The sequence below is a fragment of the Equus przewalskii genome, chromosome 28 (genome assembly GCF_037783145.1).
Source record: "Equus przewalskii isolate Varuska chromosome 28, EquPr2, whole genome shotgun sequence".
Lineage (NCBI taxonomy): Eukaryota > Metazoa > Chordata > Mammalia > Perissodactyla > Equidae > Equus > Equus przewalskii.
The window spans coordinates 24656775-24676348 of NC_091858.1; the positions used below are offsets into that span (position 1 = coordinate 24656775).

Here is a 19574-nt window from a genome sequence, read left to right on the forward strand (position 1 = left end):
GATTCTGGGACTGGCCCTCAGGACCGGTAAGGGACAGGAAGGAGGGGTTCTCAGGAAAAGGGTGGACACAGGGAGATGGCTACAGGCTCATCAGACAAGGGAGGGAGGACACGGCCCGGCTTTTTGATGTCTCAGGGCGGGAGCAAAGAAACTATGGATGGAGTGAACCATACACATGTCATCTCACAGAGGTGGAGCTTAACGCCAGGCAGTGCGGCCCCTGGACTGGCCCGCAGGCTGTTTGCCCAAGGACGGTAGCAAAGTGTCTTTGTAGGGCCCACATGCACAGCGCTCACTCCTGGTCCCAGCTGGTCCTAGGAGTGGCTCAGAACCACCTCAGCGGTTGGGGAGACCAAGGTCCCACAAGACACACTGTGGGGGAAAAGGGCTGTTTGTAAGGCTTGGAGCTTCTAGACTCGAATTTGAGGGGTTGGGAGATGCGGAGCCCTGGCTAGGCCCTTGTTTCGCAAGGTCAATGGGCTGATTTTGGCATCCTGCCTGCTGGAGAGCTTGTCTGGGGTCAAGGTTAATTCCCACCGAGAGCTCCATGTGGCCCATAGAACTCCATATAGAGTTCTAGCAAAATGACTGGCAGGGCTGAGCTCTGTAGTCAAGGCTCCTTGGCATCTTGTATCCTGAGCAGGTCCAGTCTGAGGGGATCCAAACACAGGAAACCCCCAGCTTGCAGATGTCTTCCATCTCCAAGTCAAGATGGAAGTCAAGATGGCTTCCACCGGGGCAGCATGGTGTCGCTGTAATCCTGTAATGATTCACGAGATTCAGATGATCTTGAAGCATGTGCCTCAGACTGGAAGATGACAGCTTACACAAAGGGGCAGCCAGGGCCATCATCCAGTATCAGGCATTCGGTCCTGCCCTGCTCCCACTTGGGAGGAGTGCAGTCCCTGACCCTGGGCCAGAAACTTGTCCCCATCTGAAGCTAACTAGCAGATGCCAAGATGAAAAACCCACCTTTGGCCTCTTTCTGCCTCCCTGTAGTTTCACCACCGCCTTCGTAAAGTGGAGGCCCAGCTGGGTTAGGCACACGTTCCTTCTCACCTTGCTTTCCTATTACTCACTTTCTACGCCCAGTGAGTCATCTTCAGTCGTGTTTTAGGAACCCGCTCCAATGATGAGTTGCTTCTCATCTCCTTTGTCTTCCAGGCTTGCTTGCAGCCCCTGCACACAAGGCCAGGCTGCAGCCCGTGCTCGGGCCAGCCCACTGCCCTCTCCTTACATCAGAAGAGAGCCAACATCAGAGGTCTCCCGGCCCCGGGGTCCACGCCGACCCTGGGGAAAGGGGCTCTGAGATCAAAGGCCACACTTTCCCCAAGGACTTGTTCCCACAAGCTCCTATGCTTCAGATGTGTTTTCCTGGAAAAGGTTACTTGTTTCTAAGAGAGTTAATTGGCTTAGCCGTTTTAATAAGCTCTCTTGAGACATGCATCCCACAGTTGTACACCTGCCTCGTATCACATAAAAGGCGGCTCATGGGGCTTATTGTTACAAGATGCGTCAAAGTTGGCAAGCGGGGCTGCACTTGGAAGGCGAAACCTGTGCTCTGGGAAGTTTAGAGAAACGTGATTTTTATGGGCTCAACTTGGTGGTCCTTGGAGAGAGTTGCCAGGAAGCAAGGGCCATTTGGGAAAGCAGTGTGCGTGGTGAAAAGTCCCAGGGCCATGAATGCTGATCGCTGCGTGACAGGGAGAACTTGAGACATTCACTTCTCCTGTCTGAGGACTTCGTCTTCTTAGCTGTAAAAGAAAAGGGTTTGATGTAGGGCTGCCATGAAGGGCTGTGAATCGCAAGGATGCCGTATCCATGGGGGCATCGTTCACATTGTAGATGTGAATATTTATTTTGACAATTTTGTTGGCCCGTGGCAGTCAAGTGTTATCGTGACAAAATAGGTACAGGCATACCTTGCTTATTGCACTTCGAAGATATTGAGGATTTTACAAATCGAAGGCAAGACCCTCTAACAGCAAAAGGATTCTGACTCACTGAAGGCTCAGATGATGGTTAGCATTTTTTAGCAATAAAGTATTTTTTAAATAGGGTATGCAGATTGTTTTTTCTAGACAGAATGCTATTTCACACTTGATAGACTACAGTATAGTGTAAATATAACTTTTATATGCACTGGGAAACCAAAACTTTCATGTGACTTGCTTTATTGTGGTGGTCTGGAACCAAACACTCAGTATCTCCAAGGTGTGCCTGTATATTAAAATGATTTTTTGATAGACGGAAGTTAAGTGTTTTGAAGAAGAAATGCCTTTAAAAAAATATGGATTTTTTTGTGCACAAGGTGCCTGGGCTTGGTGACAGCCTCTGTGGATGTCCCGTTAAGTTCCCTCTCACTCTGTGCTTCTACTCAGGATCTAGTTATTAGAAGAGGCTATTCACCCAGCCTGGTGAGAATATCCAGCAGCAAGGTGGACTCTAGACAGAGATAAGACAACGTCCTAAAAAAAATGAACCCTAATGAAGAGCAATTCCCTCAAATTTCCATGGGAATGATGAGGAAACAAGATAGAGTAAAGCCAAACTGTGCCCTCCAAGTGTTTGTGAAACCAAAATCTTACTCCGAAGTTCCCGCTTGGTCTCTGAAACTTGGAAACGAGATCCCAGCATTGCCTTTGTTTCCCTACAGATCCTGTGCGGAGATTCAGAAACCTCTGCTTTCTCCAGCCACAGGGCAGGGGTCGGGGGTGGGTAGATGGGTGACCTGCAGTGACCTCAGTGGACCAGAGTCCGTGCTCCCTATGAAGCCATGAACATGGCCTGCAGGCAGCAGCCCAAGAGATTGAGCAACACGCCCACAGTCACAGATTGAGCCTGTGGTGGATCCAGAAAGGGGCCCGCAGACTCCAGATCAGAGAACTACCTCGTGGGATCCACACAACACACCCCCCTCCAGTCTGCTGATTTTCCATCAGATAAAGACTAAAGAAAACAAAACAAGGCACCCACACTAATTCACCTAGGAATAATTAGCCTTGCTCTTTCTGAAACTACCAGTTTCTCTAATTATGTTCCATGGCGTTGTGGTTGTCATTTCTTGCTGGCTGTTTCCTTCACCAGTCATTTATGCATTCTGGGTTTTAAGATTAGAGGTAAGGTGAATGTTTTTGCCTTTGAGATTTCACCAAGGAGAGACCTTTCTGGACAGAGAGAGCAGAAGGATGCACTTGCCGCAGGTTCTGTCCAGTTGGGTGCTAGTCTAATCCCTTCTCAGGGCTGCACAGAAGTTTGTAGCTTCTGTCCAAACTAACCGTGTCTGCAGGACTCTCATTCAAGGCATCTCTGATGGGTTGAGATGCGATCTTCTCATCCCATCATCTGGCTCTCTGATTATCTAAAGAGACAGTAAATGATAGTACCCCATTTGCTCTGCTGTGAAGGTTTTTCCTCTCTGCTTTGCTTACAGAGCTCAGCGCTGGGACAGCCCTGAGGACAATAAATTATATAACTATCAGCCATATCTTAGCTCCAACTCCATACACTGCCTCATGCCCGGCTGTGTTCTGCACATCACGGTTCTCTTAGAGTAGAGTTCTACTGTCTTGTTTTCTAGTTCAGGGGTCTTCAAACTGGGTTCCCAAGGGTTTCTAAGAGCAGGATTAATTTTTTTGTTTAAAGATTGGCACCTGAGCTAACGTCTGTTGCCAATCTTCTGTTTTTTTTCTTCTTCTCCCCAAAACCTCTGGTACATAGTTGTAAATTCTAGTTGTGAGTGCCTCTGGTTGTGCTATGTGGGATGCTACCTCAGCATGGCCTGATGAGTGGTGCCATGTCCGCGCCCAGGATCCGAACCGGCAAAACCCTGGCCCACCGAAGTGGAGCGCGTGATCTTAACCACTTGGCCACGGGGCCAGCTCCCAAGATTAATTTTAAGGGAATCAACTTTAAGATCTCAACTTTCATATATATTGCAAAAATTGTCCTCACTAAAAACACAACCTTATCCTACTTTACGTAAGCAAGGAATACCCCTCAGCCATCAAGAACCTTACTAAGTGCCTTGCCCCAATATGTAAAATACACCAAAATACCAGTGTAGGTGTTGAGAAAGTGAATGTGCCTAGTGACAAAATGACAAAACTTTGTAAAAAATCAAGTAGTTTCCAATGCTGGCTTTTAAATTATTTAAGAAAAACTTAATTGAGTTGTCAGCTGAAACATTAGTTAAAAATTTATGATGATAGATCACTTTGTGAATGTTGGCACTCAAACAAGCAGTTCAAAGAATTAAATGACATTGGTACAACAAGCTACTTCTATTTCCATCTACTTATTTATGTGAACAACTTTCTTAGCACTTAGATGTAACAAATAAGAATAGAGTGGATTCTGAACTTGCCTCATTCTAGAGATTAGTCCTATTCATCTATGGATATATGAACTGATTTTTTAAAGTACTCCTATTCCTTTTATTATGAGATACATTTCCAATAAAATGTAACTATGTATGTTTAAAAATTATTTATTGAACTTTGGGGTTCCGCTTGGTACAATGGCAGGCTAAGTTGTTTTGAAATAACTCTTCTCTTCAGCACCAACTAGAAAAGCTGCTGGACAGTGTGTATGTGTGCACGTGTGTGAAGGATCAGACACACACCAAGACCTAGAGAAAGAAGTGTGTCTGGCAACTGAATCCCCTTCATCCAAATACTCATCTCAAAAGCAGTAGTTGAGAGGCTAAGAAACTGAACTGAGCTTTTGACAAAAATCACAGGATGGGGGAAATGACAAAAATTGGAGTTCATGACCCACCAAGGGGAAGAGATCCAGTAAACATCCCAGATCTTCATTTGGGACAATAAAGGCTAACACCCTAGGAATTAGAATGAACTAGAAATAGATAAGGGGTGGAAACTTCTTGAGGACTGAAGCCTTCATAAAGACAGAGCTGAGCTTTGAATCATCTCAATCCTTGACTAAATCTCCTCTGGATTAAGATGGTCTGCCCATAGCTTAGATGCCCATCATAAGCAAAGGCACATGCTTTTTAGAAAAAGATAACATATGCAGTGTTAAATGATAGCTACTATTTTCCATATGCAATATGCAGCATTCAATTATAAAATATAACCAGAATATAGGAAAACAAGCCTGAAAAATCAGGAGAAAGACACAGACAAGTCTTGACTGAAAAATCACAAGGAAAAAAGAAAACAGACTCAAAACCACTGGTGATCCAGATATCAGATGTGGACTTTAAGAGAGCTATGATGAAAGAACTGAATGACAAAATGGAGACTTGCATTAATAAACTAGAATCCTTTTAAAAAGTGAATTCTAGAACTGAAGATAGCTATCCAGCTTAAATGTAAAGAGGCAAAAGGATGAATAATGCGGAAAATGAGGTAAGAGACATATGGGACCTGGTGAAAAGACCACAGACAGGTTGGAGAGAAAGAATGACACAAGCAATATGTGAGACATAATGATGGAGAACTTCGCAAAACACACAAGAGATGTGAAATCATAGATTCAAAGCATGCCAAGAAACTTATGGAAGAACATCATTAATTTCAGAACTGCTCAAAACCACAGACAATGAGAAAATCATACAAGCAGCCAGAGAAAATTGTTCAAAGCAGTAACAAGACTGACAGCTGACTTTCCAACAGAAGTATCAGAATCCAGAAAAAGAATGGAATGATAGCCTCAAAATGATAAAAAGATAATTATCAACCCCAAATTCTATACTGAGTGAAAATATCCTTCAAAAATGAAGGCAAAATAATAACTTCTTCTAGAGACAGAAAACTGAGAGAATTTATTGCCAGCAGGTTTAGAGGAAAGGAAATACTAAATTCTTCAGGCAGAAGAAATATGATCACAGACGGAAGCACAGAGATGGGGGAAGAAATGAAGAGACACAGAAAACGTAAATATGTAGGTAAAAGTAGTGAATAATAATAATAGTGATAATAATTTTATTAAATAAATATGTCTATTGTTTTAATTAATTTATAATTATATTAATATAAATTAATAATAATATATATTAATATACGTTATATTATATTAATATAAAAATAATAAATAATTATTTCATTAAAATAATTTTATCCAAAAAGCAAATCATCTCAAAGCAAATTAAATTCCACCAAAATAGAAAAAAGGAAACAATAAAAATAAAAGCAGAAATGAACAAAATAGAAACCAAACATACAATGGAGAGAATTGACAAAGCCACATTTGTTCTTAGAAAAAACTAATAAAATGAATGAAAACTTGACAAGGCTTATCAAGAAATAGAGAAGACACAAATAACCAGTATTAAAATGGAAAAGAGGGCATCAACCTAGAAACTACAGATATTAAAAAGCCAATAAAATAATATAGGGGAAAATGTTATGCCAATGCATTTGAAAATATAGATAAAATAAACAAATTTCTGGGGGAAAATTACCAATACTGACAAAGAGAAACAGAAAATTGGAATACATCTATATCTATTTTTAAATTAAATCTCCAAAAACCTTCCCTAACAGAATTCCTCAGTATTAGATGCCTCCCTTAGTGAAATTCCCAAACATTTAAGGAGAAACTAACCCAATCTTACGTTCTTTCAGAGAATGTTTAAAGAAAAATCGCTTCCATAATGATGTCAGCATAAGCTTGATACTAAAATGGGGCAAGGACATCAAAGGAAAATCAAATTATAGAACAATCTTTTTCATGAGTATAGATATAAAAATTCTAAATAAAATATTTGCAAACTGAATCTATCAATACATAAACAGAATAATATATGCCAACCAAACTGCGTTTATTACAGGAATAAAAGATAGGTTTAATATTTAAAAATCAATCAGTATAATTCACAACAGCAACAGAATAAAGGTAAAAAACCATTTGATCATCTCAGTAGATATATAAAAAGTATTTGATAACATGCAACAACATTCATAATAAAAACTAGTAAACTAAACTAGAATTGATTAGAAAAAACTTTACTAACTAATAAACTGCATCCTTAATCTGATCAAGAATATCTACCAAAAAACCTCCAGCAAACATCAAAGTTGATGGTGAATGTGTTCACAAATGAGATAAGGGTGCTCCTACCATGGCTTCTAGTCAGTCTTGTACTGGAGGTCCTATCCAGAGGCGGATGTGACAGGGAGGGTGGGAATAAAAATAAGACAATTAGGGGCCAGCCCGATGGCGTAGTGGTTAAGTTTGCGAACTCCACTTCAGCAGCCCAGGGTTTGTAGGTTCAGATCCCAGGCACAGACCTACACTCTGCTCATCAAGCCATACTGTGGCAGTGTCCCATATACAAAGCAGAGGAAGATTGGCACAGGTGTTAGCTCAGGGCCAATCTTCCTCACCAAAAAAAATTAAGAATTAAAAAATTCAAAAGAAAAAAATGTCATTATTCATACATGATTCTTTCTGCAAAAACCCAAATGAATTCACTTTTAGACTTAATAAGATAAGTCTTTTGACATAAGGTCAATATCAAAAAATTATTGTGTTTATATGTACTAGGAACAAAAAATTAGAAAATAAAATTTAAAAACCAATACCATTTACAATAGAATCAAAAACATAAAAGATGTAGGAATAAATCTATGAAAAATGGTTCAAGAACTTTACACAGAAAATTATCTAGAGAAACATAAAAAGACCTTAAAAAGTGGAGGAACATATTCTGCTTTTGAATTAGAAGCCTTACTATTACATCAGTTTTCTCAAATTTGACCTATAGATTCAATGTAATCCCAATCACAATCCCAACAGTTTGTGCGTGTGTGTGTGTGTGTGAATTGACAGGTTGATTCTAAAATTTATACGGAAATGCAGAGTTAAGAAGAGCAAAGACAATCTTGGTCAGATGAACAAAACAGGAAGATTTACTCCATTAGATATAAAGACTTATTTTAAAGTTACTAAAATGAACACAAAATGGTATTTATGCATGAGTAGACAAATAGGCTAAGGGTAAAGGTTAGGGTTCTTGAAACAGACCCACAAATATATGGTCAATACCTGATTTATGACCAGGGTGACTTTAGAGCAGTAATGAAAGATGGCCTTTTAAAAAAATTATGATAGAGCAATATATATATATTCGGATATATATATCAATATATATATATCCTGACTCCTATGTAACACCATACATAAAAATTAATTCTAGATAATTCCAGGTGGATGGTAGACTAAATGTAAAAATGGAAAACACAAAGCTTCTCTGAGAACACATAGGTGAATAACCTCATGACCTTGGGTGAGACAAATATTTCTTAAACAGGAAAAAATAACATTAATAATACAGAAAAATGGCTGAGGGAGTAGTCATTAAGATTACAAACTTCTTGAAAAGACATCATTAAGAAGGGCAAAAAATAATCAGAAAGTGAAAGGAGATATAACAAACTAGTTCATATCTGGAATATATGAAGAACTACCAAAAAAAGTCAACTCAGTAGAAAAATCTAGAAGAGTTTTGAGCTGACACTTTACATAATTGAGCAACCAAATAGTCAATAAATATATGTGAAGATACTCAACATCATTGATTATTAGAAAATGCAAAACAAAACTACAATGAGGTAACTCTACACACCCACCAAAATGGAAAATGGTTCATTTGAAAACCGACAAATCCAAGTGATGACAAGGATGGAGCAACTATAAGTCCCATAAAGTGCTTAGGGGAGCAAATTAATATAACTACTTTGAAAAACTCTTTGGCATTATCTAATAAAGTTGAACATATGTATACCCCCAATCTAGCAATTCTACTCCTACATATATTCCAACAGAACTGCATACTAAATGCATCAAATAACATGCACAAGAATGTTTATGTCAGCATTATTTATAATTCTTAAAAACTAGATGTTCATACAATAAACTTTTGTGTCCTAATCAGTATATTAGAAGGAAGTTGCAAGTCATCACTAAAAACATGTTTAGTTTCTTATTACAAAGATAACGTGTTACTTACTTTAGTAAAGTTAATTCAACTCGATAAGCAATGTTATGAATATAAAAGTCAACTATGATCCCTCTGTATCAATTAGGGACTGTCTGCTGTGAGCAATAGAAAACTTAGCTAAGAGTGAATAGTGGGTAAACACATGGAAATTTGTTTGTATCATGTTACAAGAAGTTCTTTGTGTGGTTCAGCTGCTTAACAGTGTCATTTAAAAAACCTAAGCTCATTATATCCTTCTGCTACATTTTAGCATATTTACTTTCTATCTTCATGCTTGTTGCCTCTGGTTTCAAGACGGCTGCTGCAGATCCAGCAATCATGTCCTCACAACCTGCATTCTAAACTGGAAAACAGGGGAAGATGCAGTACCAGTGATGCACCCTTATCTTTCATACGGAAGCAAAGCTTCCCACTCGAAGCTCCTCAGCAGATCTCAACGCTAGTTCTGGGTCACATGACCATATCCTAGCCACAGGGGACTGTGGGGAGCTGAGGAAGCTTTCCTCTTTCTGTAGTGAGAGATAGAAAGGGAGAAGGGAGTTCCGAATTTCTTCCGTTTAGCCAAAAAAATTCTACCAAACCAGCCACCCAAATTGTGCTCTTTTTAATATTTTGTTATATTCATTTCCACACTTTTTTTGATGCAAATATGCTATAAACATTTACAAAAATGAAATCATCCTTTACGTACTATTTACCAGTCTTCTTTCACCTAAAATATTGTGCCAGTAAATACAAATGACGTAATGATTTCAATGCCTGTATGGATTTCATGATGTGGATGTACCATAGTTTAACCATACCTCTATCACCAAATGTTTCAATTGCTTCTTAATTTTATATTATAAATAACATTGCAATGAAGATGCTTGTGTATACAACTTTATTTTCTTGGAATGTGTTCCCAGAAGTGATTTGCTAGGCAAAGTATGCATTCAAAAAGTTTGTATGAATATTGTCTAACAACCTTACTCTCAATGGATGAGTGCAACTCAGGAATCCACACCCAGGTCTATGCCTTATGTTGATGTCTCTCAAATACAGGTCTTGATCCTTGGTGGACAGTGAAATCAGTGTATGGATTGCTAATCAGCATTTTAAAAAAAAAAGCCACATAGAATAGAACGGAATGGAATAGAATAGAACAGAATGGAATGGAACGGAATGGAATAGAGCGGAATGGAATAGAGCAGAATGGAATAGAACAGAACAAGAAAGTGTTAGCGTGCATTGCTCATAGTTTGGTGAAACTTTGGTTTCCACTGTGAGAGTGTGTGTGCGTGTTTGTGTACTGTGTCATGAAGCAATATGAGTATTTTGCCACAGGTTACAGACAAAAAGTTTTAAAAACGTCCCCATAGAGGAACTGTCATGCATGCGTCCTGATTTCCAGCACTCATTTTTTATTTCTATTTCTTATTAATTGCCTTGATAAGAAGCTCTATGACAGTAATAAATTACAGTGGTGATGGCAACACACCTGATTTGCTTCTGATCTGAGAGAAAAAAATGCATCCCACGAAGTTTTGAAATGTAGAATTTTCACTCTTTTAATAACCAGGCTGTCTGTGAAGTTTTCATTTCCTTTTTACATCAAGTTACATAAAGGTTTCCTTTTTTAAGGAGTTGGATTTATTTTTGGTTAACTGTTATGATTAATTCCTAATTTTATTACCTGTGGTCAGAAAATATGTGTTGTGGCCTATAAAATCTCTGCTTTTTGGAAGCTATTGAGATTTTCTCTGTGAACCAGAATATGATGCGTTTTTCCAGCTGTTATGTTTGAAAATAATGAACATTCTATAATCACACAAAAATTTTCAATATCTATTAAATCCAGCTTATTGATACGATCATTCAAATCCTCTAATCCCTTTACATATAAATGTATGTGTATATATATATATAATTGTATTATATTATATTATATTATGTTGTATATATTTATATATAATTTTTTTGGTGAGGAAGATTAGCCAATGTTAGCTCTGAGCTAACATCTGTTGCCAATATTCCTCTTTTTCTTGCTTGAGGAAAATTAGCCCTCAGCTAACATCTGTGCCAATCTTCCTCTACTTTATATGTGGGTTGCCACCATAGCATGGCTGACAAGCGGTGCCCGTCCGCACTCGGGATCCAACCCCACAAACCTGGGCCACTGAAGCAGAACACACTGAACTTAACCACTATGTCACACGGCCAGCCCCTAGATTTAAGAGTGTTTATTCTTTATATCTTGAACTGTTGTTGAAATCTTCCACCAAGATTGCAATTTTTCACCTTATATTTTCAAGGCTTTGTGTGTGCGTTGTGTATATTTATAATATATAAGTAATCATACATATTCTTAACCGTTAATGTGGATTTGTAGCTGTTTCAAACTTTTGAGACCATAATCTACTTTAACACTATTGACATACTTGATTTTTCTGTTTACCTTTGGGGAGGGGAGTTGGTTCATCCTTTTATATTGAACTTTTCTGTGTCATTTTAGTTGGTTTTCTCTTTTATTATGTTTTCAGTATTACTGTTTCCTGGATATTTCCTTTATTCCCCATTTTTCATGTATGTTGATATTTGATTAATTTTTTAAGCTTCTTTTAGTCATTTGGAAGTTATGCATACAACTTTTCTTTGGTATCTTCAATCTTTTAAATCAATGTCTAGAATGAAACATTATGTATCAATGATCATTTCCCTCCAGCAACAATGAAAGTGCTTTCGTTTCCTTCCCTGGCATTACCTCCCAATGCATTTGCAAAGTTGCATGCATCTGTGTAACTGCCACCCAAATCAAGATGCAGAACTTTTCCACAGTCCTTCCCCCTTCCAGGCAAGCACTCCCCATCCCCAGAGGGAAAAGCTTTCTGATTTGTGTTGTCACAGATTGGTTTTACATTCCCAGGGTTCATATAAATGGAATCACACCACATATACGCTTGTGTCTGCCTTCCTTTGTTCAATACAATGTTTTTGAGATACATTCCTCATCTGGCATTATCAGTGGTTTATTCTTTTTCATTGTTGAGTAGTATTTCATAGCATAAATATTTCAAAAATTGTTTTCCACTCTCCTATTTATGGATACCTGGGTTATTTCCAGTTTGGAGCTATTATAACTAAGGGTACTATGAACATGCTTGTACAAGTCTTTTTGTAGACATACGTTTTCATTTCTTTTGTGTATGTGCCCAGGGGTAAAATTGCTGGTTTGTTTGTATACTTGACTTTGTAGGAAACTGTTGAACAATTTTACAAAGTGGCCATTTCATTCTACCGTCCAGCCAGAAAATTACAAACAGTTCCAGTTTCTCATCTTCACTATCATTTGACATTTTATAGAAATCTACTTTGACATATAAACATATCAACTTGCTTCCACTTATTGTTGCATGATATAACTTTTTTCCACCCCTTTCTTTTTAACCGGTGTATTTTTTAAAAATTTCTCTTATAGATAGCATATATTTGGGTCTAATTTTTATCCAGTCTATCTTTGCCTTTTAAATAAAGTGTTTAGCTCATTTACAATTGACGTAATTGTTAATATGCTCGGGTTAAAGCCTGCCATGTTGGTACTTTTTTTATTTGTCTTAACTGTTTTTATTCCTCTGTTGCCCTTTCCCTGTCTTCTTTTCCATTAATTGAGTACTTTCAGAATTTTATTATATCTTCCCTATTGATTTCAGATTTTATTCTCTTTTTTTCTGATAGTTATTCTGGACATACCAACATGCATCCTTAACTTATCCATGTTCTATCTTAAAGTAATATTACATTACTTCAAAAATGAAGTTAGTGTTTTTAATTTGTCCACATGTATACTCTTTATATTCTTATTGTCATCTATTTTATTTATACATGTGTTATAAACCCCATAATATATTGCTATTAGTTTTGCTTTAAATAGTCAATAATTTGTTTTTCCCTCCCCTGAGCCCCAGTACATGGTTGTATGTCCTAGTTGTAAGTCATTCTAGTTCTTCCATGTGAGCAGCTGCCACAACATGGCTACTGACAGACGAGTGGTGTGGTTCCATGACTGGGAAGTGAACCCAGGATGCGGAAGCAGTGAGAACACCTAACTTTAACCATGAGGCCCGCAGGGCTGGCTCTGGGCTTTCTTTGAAGCTTTATTAGATTCACTTTGCCACGAGCTTCAAAGATCGTGGGGGAAGGTAAGAACTATCCCTTTGGCAGATGTTGGAATTTGTCCAGTGGAGCACTCTCTATTCTTTTCATAGAGAGCTTATGCTGCCAACATTCGGGATCACTGAGTTCTTTTCCTCTCCAGTATTGTCTCCAACTTTCTGCAACTTGGAAGCTCTCTCTCCATGCTGAGCTTCTGTCCCTAGACTTTGATGAGCTCTTGCTTTGCACTTAGTGAAGGATTTATGTACTTTGGGAGAATTTCTCTCAGTTCTCCTGTCCTACCCACAGCCTTTGGTAGGATGCTGCCGTGGTTCTTGATTAAGTTAAAATTCACTGTGATTTTTTAAAATAAAAAATTACACAACAGTGTAACAGCAGATGTACATTGCCAGATATTGTCTTGACCTTCACTATAGAATTTTACATGTAATTAATCAATAAAAAGTCATTTATATCCTACTTTAACCTGAGACAAGACAAATTTCTCAGGTAAACTATATTACTATGCCAGTGTTAAGTACAGATTCATTTTAAAGATTTTATTTTTTCCTTTTTCTCCCCAAAGCCCCCCGGTACATAGTTGTGTATTCTTCGTTGTGGGTTCCTCCAGTTGTGGCATGTGGGACGCTGCCTCAGCGTGGTCTGATGAGCAGTGCCATGTCCGCGCCCAGGATTCGAACCAACGAAACACTGGGCCGCCCGCAGCGGAGCGCGCGAACCCAACCACTCGGCCACGGGGCCAGCCCCAGTACAGATTCATTTTAATCCAATAAAAGTTTTAAGACAACATATGATTGGTAATATTAACAAACATTATTGTTTACTATACAAAAAACACATGGTTTGATATTAATGTGCAAACACAAAAAAAGTGTGCAGTTTCTTGTATCTGCAAAACCATGGTCACAATTCCAATACTTGCAAACTCACATACCCATGTGTCAGATGTGCTAGAAGCAGACACCTGGCCACATTATATAAGGCTGTTAAAAGTTTAGAAAGGTAGGTGACGTCTTATTTGCTTTGGGGTTGCTGACACTGAACACAGAGTGGATACAAAGCACGCCCTTCATATATTATTGAATAAACAGCTTGGATAGAACAATAAAGCTTCACAAATAACCTTCAACAATAAAACACAGGTATCTAAAGTATTATAACCAGTCAGAATCCCACTGGCATTTCTTATGATAATAGATATTTTCCAAGAACCCATGGGCAGGATTTTCTCTTGGGTCATCTAGCCTATTCATCTCACTCAATAAACAAGACTTGGAAAGGCAGCTGCCCACATTTAGGTCTCTCTCAGTTGTCCTAGACAGACCTTGCTCTCCTTGAACCCAAGACACCAGGCAGAGAGTCCTAAGACTTTGCTATGATATGCCAGTGGAAGGAGTTCTTCCTGGAGGCTGCCCCACCTTCTTGTAAATCAGCTGTAACCAACTGGCAGATGTAGCCAGGAGTGTGTTTCCTCTCTCCTCACACTCCCAACTTGTCCCAGTTTTACTCAGTTCCACCTTGGAAATCATTGTCCCTGGGCTCCAGGAAAGCCCACATCTGGTCTCCTGACACTCCTCATCTGACAGTTCTACACATGCCTTATTGCTTCTCACCTCTGAACTTTTGCTTCTGCTGCTCTCTTTGCTCGGGACATCCCTTTCTTCCCCACCTCCATCCCCTGACGCATCGGCTAAATGCAGTCTATCAGACTGAGCCCAACCTGGGGATTTGAAGAAGGCTTCCAGGAGGAGATAATATCTGAATTAAATGCCCTTCATCTGAGTTCCCACACCACCCGGTGAATGTGCACGTCACTTTAGACTTCACATATCACACTGTTTTCATGTAAGACTCCTCCCACTAGGCTTGACTCTGCGATGCTCCAGGCAGGAGACCTTGGCTGACAAATTTTTGTTTCCAGTATGTCTGAACATAGCAACTAGTTTACAGTAGTTGCCCAATAAATATACTCAACTAACCTAAACTGAGATGGGCTCATCCCTCTCTGGCCCTGTATTTTGATGATAAGGTTGTGTGTCTTCCTCAGGGCAACTGCTTCTACTTGTCCAGAGGTCTGGGGCAGAAAAGCTCCTGATATCTGAATGCCTGTCATCATTTTACTTCATTTTGGGAGAGTCAAGGTCATGGCTCAGAACCCTTGCTTTAACTCAATGATTTTTAGGCTTGCTAATCAGTGCAGTACCTCGAAGATCAGTTAGATTAGTGAAATATTTATTTTATTATTCCTGGGTTGATCAAGTACTACCTACTACTTGATTCTAGAATAGGCAAAGATACACTAGAAGAGTTAGTAGTTGTAAAAAAATTTATGGGAAAAATTTTTTTATTTTGTTTATTTATTTTTTTTGGTGAGGAAGATTGGCCCTGAGCTAACATCTGTTGCCAATGTTCCTCTTTTTGCTTGAGGAAGATTTGTGCTGAGCTAACATTTGTGCCAATCTTCCTCTGTTTTGTATATGGAACTCCACCACAACATGGCTTGATGAGCAGTGTGTATGTCCGTGCCTGGGATCTGAACTTGCAAACCCTGGGCCGCCAAATTGGAGCATGCAAACTTACCAACTATGCCACTGGGCCAGCCCAGGAAAAAAAGTTGTAATTGAGATGTTTCTGTGTACTGATTAACTTTTTTTTTGTTGTTACAAATTGGGAAAGACTACCATTAACCGTTTTTTGTCAGTCCCTGTCATGGGACACCAATATCGCATAGGAACAATGTTTGAGAAGTTCTGCTCCAATTAAGCAAAATTACAGTTACATACATCACCTATAAGCAAACAATAAGTTCTTTATTTCACGAAAAGGAACAAAAATTTTATTTTGACTAATGGTGCTTGCTTCCTGGAATAGGCTCATAGCCCTACCTTGGTTATCGAAGAAAGTAACAATTTACCATCTTTTTCCTTCTTAGGCTGTGAGGTTGAGATTCTTGGTGTCAGACCTACTTACTGCCTAGAATATAAAAATGTCCCAACGGATATCAATTTTGCCAATGCAGTCAGCGATGCTCTTGACTCCTTCAAGTAAGTGTCCAAAATTCTTAGCCGTACCATTCTTCTTCCTTGTTTCCAGGACCAATAATGAATGCTAAAGTGGACTAAGAAGGCTTATAGGTGGAATAATGTCCCAGAGAGGTGGTGAGCCCCTCGCATGGTGATTGTTAACTGCTATGAGAGAATAATTGTGAGCAAATAATTTCAGGCAGGGGCACTCTCTGGAAATGTGGAATTGAGAGCAAGAAAGTCCCCAGGGGTTTGAGACTTTCTTCTTTATGTTGATTGACAATGGAGAAGCAATATGAATGTCAGCATTTTTCTAATCATGACATAGTGAATGCTTGTGTCTCAGAATATATTAAGTATTCGGCAAAAAGGGAAGTTCTGTGGTGGAATAAGTTTGAAAAAATTGTCTACTCTACCCTCTTCTTGGAAATATATAAAGCACATTAGCGTATTAGAACATAGAACCTTTTTTATTTCTTTCACATGGAACTATGATACACCATTTGAAAAACGCAGAAATCAGTACTGCTGTCCTGAATAGCACACAGGAGTGTGTCAGGGAAATTGATCAACATGACAGGTCAGGACAAAGCCTCAAGTCAGTCTCAGAAATCAACGGAATTGGAAGTCAAGATGGGAGACCAGCTAGGGGTCTGCAGTAGAAATCAGCAACCAAAAGGCTAAGGATGTTGGGGGCTCTCACATTTCCAGGGCTGGACATGGGGTCACCTTGGCTGCTGAGTGGGTCTCATGAGTGGAGTCAAGGCAGGAGACCCACAGTAAGCAGTGTGGAGACCAGGGAAGGACCTTCATCCTCCGAAGAGAAACAGCCTGGTTTCAAGCTGGGCAGACCTCGAGAGCCAGAATACCATAGGCACGGTGTACAGATCACTAGCACTAGCTACGTGATGTGGTTGACCCGTAACTAAGATCACCTGGGATGGAGAGTTGACCAATTATGAATCCCATTCTTACCACCTTCACCCCAACCAACACAGAGAGCTGCAATCACCCTCCACACTCCTGTTTTCACTGCTTCTGAGAATGATTCCACTTCCGTGAAAACCCATCAAGAGGGTCCTTTAGGGCACACAAAGGTTCGGACTCTGATTGACAGGTTGGAGACAATATAGGTTTAAAATACTTAAAAATTGAGAAGTAACATATTTAAAAGTTTAGGTGTTTGGTGGGGAGTTGGAGAGGCAAGGGGCAGGGTCTGGAGGAAGCAACCTTTAAATAAATATTCTCCAACACATGGTTTGTAAGTAGTGTGTGTTATGTGATCCTATCTCCCACCTACTCTTTCTTTTTCTTGCCCACAAGTGCTGCAAAATCACACATGTGGTGAACTGGAATATTCTGTTGCAGTCTAGTTTGTGCAAGCAAAGCAGAATAGCCCAGCATGCACAACAGATGAGCAAAGCTGGAACTTTGGAATAGCTCATGTCTATACAATGCTGTTTCCAAGATATCCAAAATGTTAGCCATCCCTCCCACCTATTGCCATGCCAAATTTGGAACATAGTTGTCATACAAATACCTCCCAAAAATCCAACACTCTGTATGGCAGTATAATCTTTTTTCCTTTTTTCTTTTTTTGCTGGGGAAGATTCACCTTGAGCTAACATCCATGCCAATTTCCTCTGTTTTTTTAGTATGTGAGCTGCCAGCACAGCATGTCCACTAACAGAGTGGTATAGGAAAAGAACCCTGGGCCGTGGAAGCAGAGTGCACTGAAATTAACCAGTAGGCCACTGCGGCTGGCCTGGCAGTGTAATCTTTTTTGCATTCATCTTGCCTTGACAGCTGTATGGTCTCTCCCTGTATTCATCCCAGTGATTCACAGACAGAGTAGCACAGAGCACACAGCCATGAGAATCCCGGGTCCATGCTGGCCTGCAAGCTGGCCAATCCCAGCAGACTTCCTTGTCCTGAGGCATATGAGAATGCTGGAGGAATAAGTTCTGGGCTCTGTTTCCTAGAGAAGTTTCCATTTCTGTTTCTCTGTTTCTAGAGAAGTTTTTCTTTTTTCCTTTTTAAGCAACACAGCAAAGCTATGGAACGCAGGGGAATCCCATCTTTGCCTTGGAGCACAGCATTTAAGAAGCGGGAAGATGGTGGTGGTGGTGATCACGTGTGTGTGTGTATGTGTTCAACAAAAGCATTGAGTTCCCTTAGAGAGAAAAGGCTACAAAGAACTGGAAGCCTAGAAAAGTGGCCCCAGACTAGGCCTCCACATGGTATCTCCTGGTGCTACCCCACTGCCCAGCTAGGCACCATTCACGTTGTAGTCTATGTAAATGGTCTGGAGCTCCAGCGGATGGCATTTGCATGGTCAACACATGAATGATGCCTCCGGAGCTGGCCTGTGAAGGCCTGGTCAGGGTGGAACCAGGCCAGGGCCATTGTCTTGTGGGGTCTTCATCCTGCCAACACTAGCCAGAAACAGCCCCTTTGAAGAGTGAGTGGAAAGATGGAGACTCACCATCTCTAAACGAGTGCTTGAAATGAGAGAGGGAAAAAAAGGCAAAATAATTAGCCAGATGATACTGCCCGCGGAAAGCAGTAGGATGATTTAGGCTCTCCTCCAACGAAAAAGGAGACCCTGTTTCAATCAGCCTACGTAGTATCTATTATTAGAACATGTCTTGTGACTTTCTTGCAAAGCAGAATAAAGGATTGACCTTTGTGGGCCAACTTTTTCTTGGTCTAGAACAGTCTGGAACAATCAAGACCATTTTACATGTAGTGGCTTGTTCATGCAAGAATGTGACTCCAAGGAATCATGAATTTTCTTGATGTGTGTGTTCAGGCAGAGAAGAATCATTATTTATCTTCCCATTCAGAGAGCCCTGGATGGAGGAGCATGTTTAGAACTCCACAGCTCACCTCTTGGTTTCTGTTCAGCTCTGTCTCAAATTCCTAGTGTAATCTGAAGAGCACTTAGAGTCTCACACACGAGTGTGCAAACACACACACACATTTCTCCCAGCCAGGATTGCTTATAGAGGGTCTTTTTCCACTCTGCTATTAGTTTGAGAAGCAGAGAGAATGGATGCAGGACAGATGGGCTTTGACAGAAGGCAGGAGGGGCAGTCAAGATCTTGCATGTGGGGTCCTACCCAGGGACAGCATTTCAGCAGAGGCCAGCTCAGCCCAGAAGCTGCACTTGTCTATGTAAGAAGGGCTGATCCAAGCTCTGTGTGAGATGAGCCCCAGAAGCATCACCTCCCGGGCTCATAGAGCTTTGCCAACCTGAGTCATACCTTTACACCTAGACACCTTCTAGCACAGAGGAAAGGAGAAGGAGAAAGAGAAGGGAGTGGGTGTTTTCAATGCCCATCAGCTAGCATCGTGTCAAAGGCTTTTGTGTCTAACCACTTTGCAGCCCTGGCTGCCTGGAGGAGGCGGGGCAGCTGCCTCCAGTTTGG

At 40.1% G+C, this 19574-nt stretch overlaps 1 protein-coding gene across 1 annotated transcript in view; it reads left to right on the forward strand.

Moving 5' to 3' along the window:
• ENPP6 (ectonucleotide pyrophosphatase/phosphodiesterase 6) overlaps positions 1-19574 on the forward strand; it is a 103789-nt gene that overhangs the window by 54542 nt on the left and 29673 nt on the right. Inside the window, exon 3 of the mRNA XM_008517262.2 lies at positions 16053-16164. Within this exon, the coding sequence (XP_008515484.1) occupies positions 16053-16164 (112 nt within the window). The remainder of the gene's footprint in view (positions 1-16052; positions 16165-19574) is intronic.